Below are 2498 nucleotides of genomic sequence, written 5' to 3'. Positions count from 1 at the left end.
TTTCTCCGAACGGTCGACGACGATCGGCGTGAATTTAAAGTCTGACGATGCGCCGTTAAGACTCAGTATTCGTTAAACAGTTTTGTCGACATGTCTATGACATTCACGCTGACCGGGAAGAGTAGCGTCCTCGCGGCACACTACCATCCAGCCGTAGATTTGAGCGACGGTGATTACGAGTTTGGTCTAACGGACTTTGAAACTTATCATACGATGCCGAACGTGAATTTCTCGAATAATAAATTTTATTTCGATGAGGATGACACGGAAATTACGATTCCCGAGGGATTGTACGAGATACACGCCGTACATGAGTTTTTGAAACGTGCAATTTCACGAAAACGTCCGCGACTTGACATCGCGTATATTTGGACGAATGACGACGGTGACGAGAACAAGGTTGTAGAGCACAGCAACAGCAAACTCGTTCATACGATACATGAATTTTCACCGAGATTACCACCGGGATATAAGATATCGGAAACGCCGGCGAAGATCATTTACCTGCCGATCATCGCGCGGAGCATTACGGATTTAACGATACGCGTAGCGGATCAAGACGGACGATTGCTCGATTTTCGAGGAGAAGAGATCACCATCAGATTGCACGTATGACGGCGGCAAAATTAGCGTGCAATACATGAGATGCTCGTGTTGGGCGGATCGAAAGATGCGAGAGATAACGCGAGGCCAGCGACAGCAACGTCAACATTCGCTAATATCCAATCATCCGGTTGCACCAAGAAAAAGAAACTCAACGCGTCGAACGTTGAATTTTTACAATCTTTGGGATTTGCGGTGCGAAATATCTGAGAAAACATGACTGATATCCTTAACATCGAAGGCGAGCCGGTCTTTGACAATCGTATCGTCAAGATCGAGACTCACACGTACAACCCGTACGCCAACACGACGTTTGAGCACAGCGACGAGATACGAATACCCATACAACAGGATCTGTATACGTTGCCGTATGAAAGTTTTCTATACATCGAGGGAAAACTAGTGATAAACGAATCGGCTGAAGGATCTAATGTGGTACTGGGAAATAATTGCGTCGCGTTCATGTTTGATGAGATTTGATACGAACTCGACAGTGTGGAGATTGATCGTAACAGAAATGTTGGAATAACTAGTACACTCAAGAACTACGTAACGATATCATCCAATAAAACCGTGATTATGAGGAACGCCGGCTGGGATGCGCAGACTAACGCGAATGGATACTTCAATTTTTGCGTACCGCTCTACATGTTATTGGGATTTTGCGAGGATTACAGACGCGTGGTGATTAACGCTCGTCACGAGTTGATCTTATACGATCGCGCAACGACAACAATTGTCTGATTGGAAATTTGGCACTGGAGCCTGTGATCGACATATTCAAGATACAATGGCGAATGCCACACGTGGTATTGAACGAGATCAATAAGCTGTCGATGCTGCGCGCCTTGGAAAGCGGACGATACCTCAGCATGGGTTTTCGCTCGTGGGATCTGTACGAATTTCCGCTATTGCAGCGTACAACCAAGCATTCGTGGCCCATTAAAACCGCGACTCAGCTGGAGAAACCGCGATACGTTGTCTTCGCCCTGCAGACAGGCCGGAAGAACGTCATGTCCAAGGATACGAGTCTGCAATACTGCAAATTGAACAACGTAAAACTCTATCTGAACTCGAAATGTTATCCGTACAACGACATGAATCTGGATTTCGATAAAAACAGATGGTCGATTCTGTACGACACGTACCAGCGTTTCTGCAAGAACTATTACGGATACGAGTATCTCGAACCGAGTCTCACCGTCTTGCAGTTTCTACTTTACGGTCCGTTCGTGATCATCGATTGCTCTCGACAAAACGAATCAGTCAAGAGCGCAACCGTGGATGTGAGATTGGAATTCAAGTGTAAGGAGAACGTACCGCCGAATACCACTGCGTACTGTCTCATCATACACGATCGCGTGATTCAGTACAACCCGTTGACCAACGTTGTGCGCAAAATCACCTAAGTGTGTGGTGGAATGAGACGATATAAAACCTATAATGCATCAAGATCAATCGCAATCTTCCTCTTGACGTGCTGATATAAAAAACGTTATGTCCGTACCAACGTTCGTGGACCTGCAAGGATTCCTCGTCGGTATGAAATTTGTAAAGGAGATGGCGGTGCTGAGAAAGGGGACCGTTCTGGCGCATTACATTTTTACATACCTTTTACCATGGAATCTCCTCACAAAATCCGACAAGTCATGCGCTTCCTGGCTGATCGCGAATCACCATGGATTACGATGGGAAGACGGAAACGTGCCATACAGCATGGCTAAACGCTTGATTACATCGGCCGTGCTTGGTACAGAAGAGAATGACGAGACGTCGACTCTCGTGTACGTCAAGGGATGCCAGAAACGAGAATGGCTGGTGGATTTGCTTGAGAATTATGCGAGCAAAAACCTAATCATCGAGACTTTGGATGCTGATTATGAAGATATTGAATC

The 2498-nt window shown here is 46.0% G+C and overlaps 1 protein-coding gene across 1 annotated transcript; it reads left to right on the top strand.

The window, feature by feature from the left end:
* The first annotated feature begins 819 nt into the window (after positions 1–819).
* LOC115233044 lies at positions 820–2012 on the top strand. Its single transcript, XM_029803254.1, has 3 exons — positions 820–971; positions 1098–1287; positions 1389–2012. Exons 1-3 carry the CDS (start codon positions 820–822, stop codon positions 2010–2012), a joined length of 966 nt encoding a protein of 321 aa, XP_029659114.1.
* Positions 2013–2498: the final 486 nt, after the last annotated feature.

This window comes from Formica exsecta, unplaced genomic scaffold (genome assembly GCF_003651465.1).
Source record: "Formica exsecta isolate Colony F162 unplaced genomic scaffold, ASM365146v1 scaffold156, whole genome shotgun sequence".
NCBI classification, from domain to species: domain Eukaryota; kingdom Metazoa; phylum Arthropoda; class Insecta; order Hymenoptera; family Formicidae; genus Formica; species Formica exsecta.
Note: the sequence above shows the minus strand (reverse complement) of the source record. Positions and strands in the feature narration are given on the sequence as shown.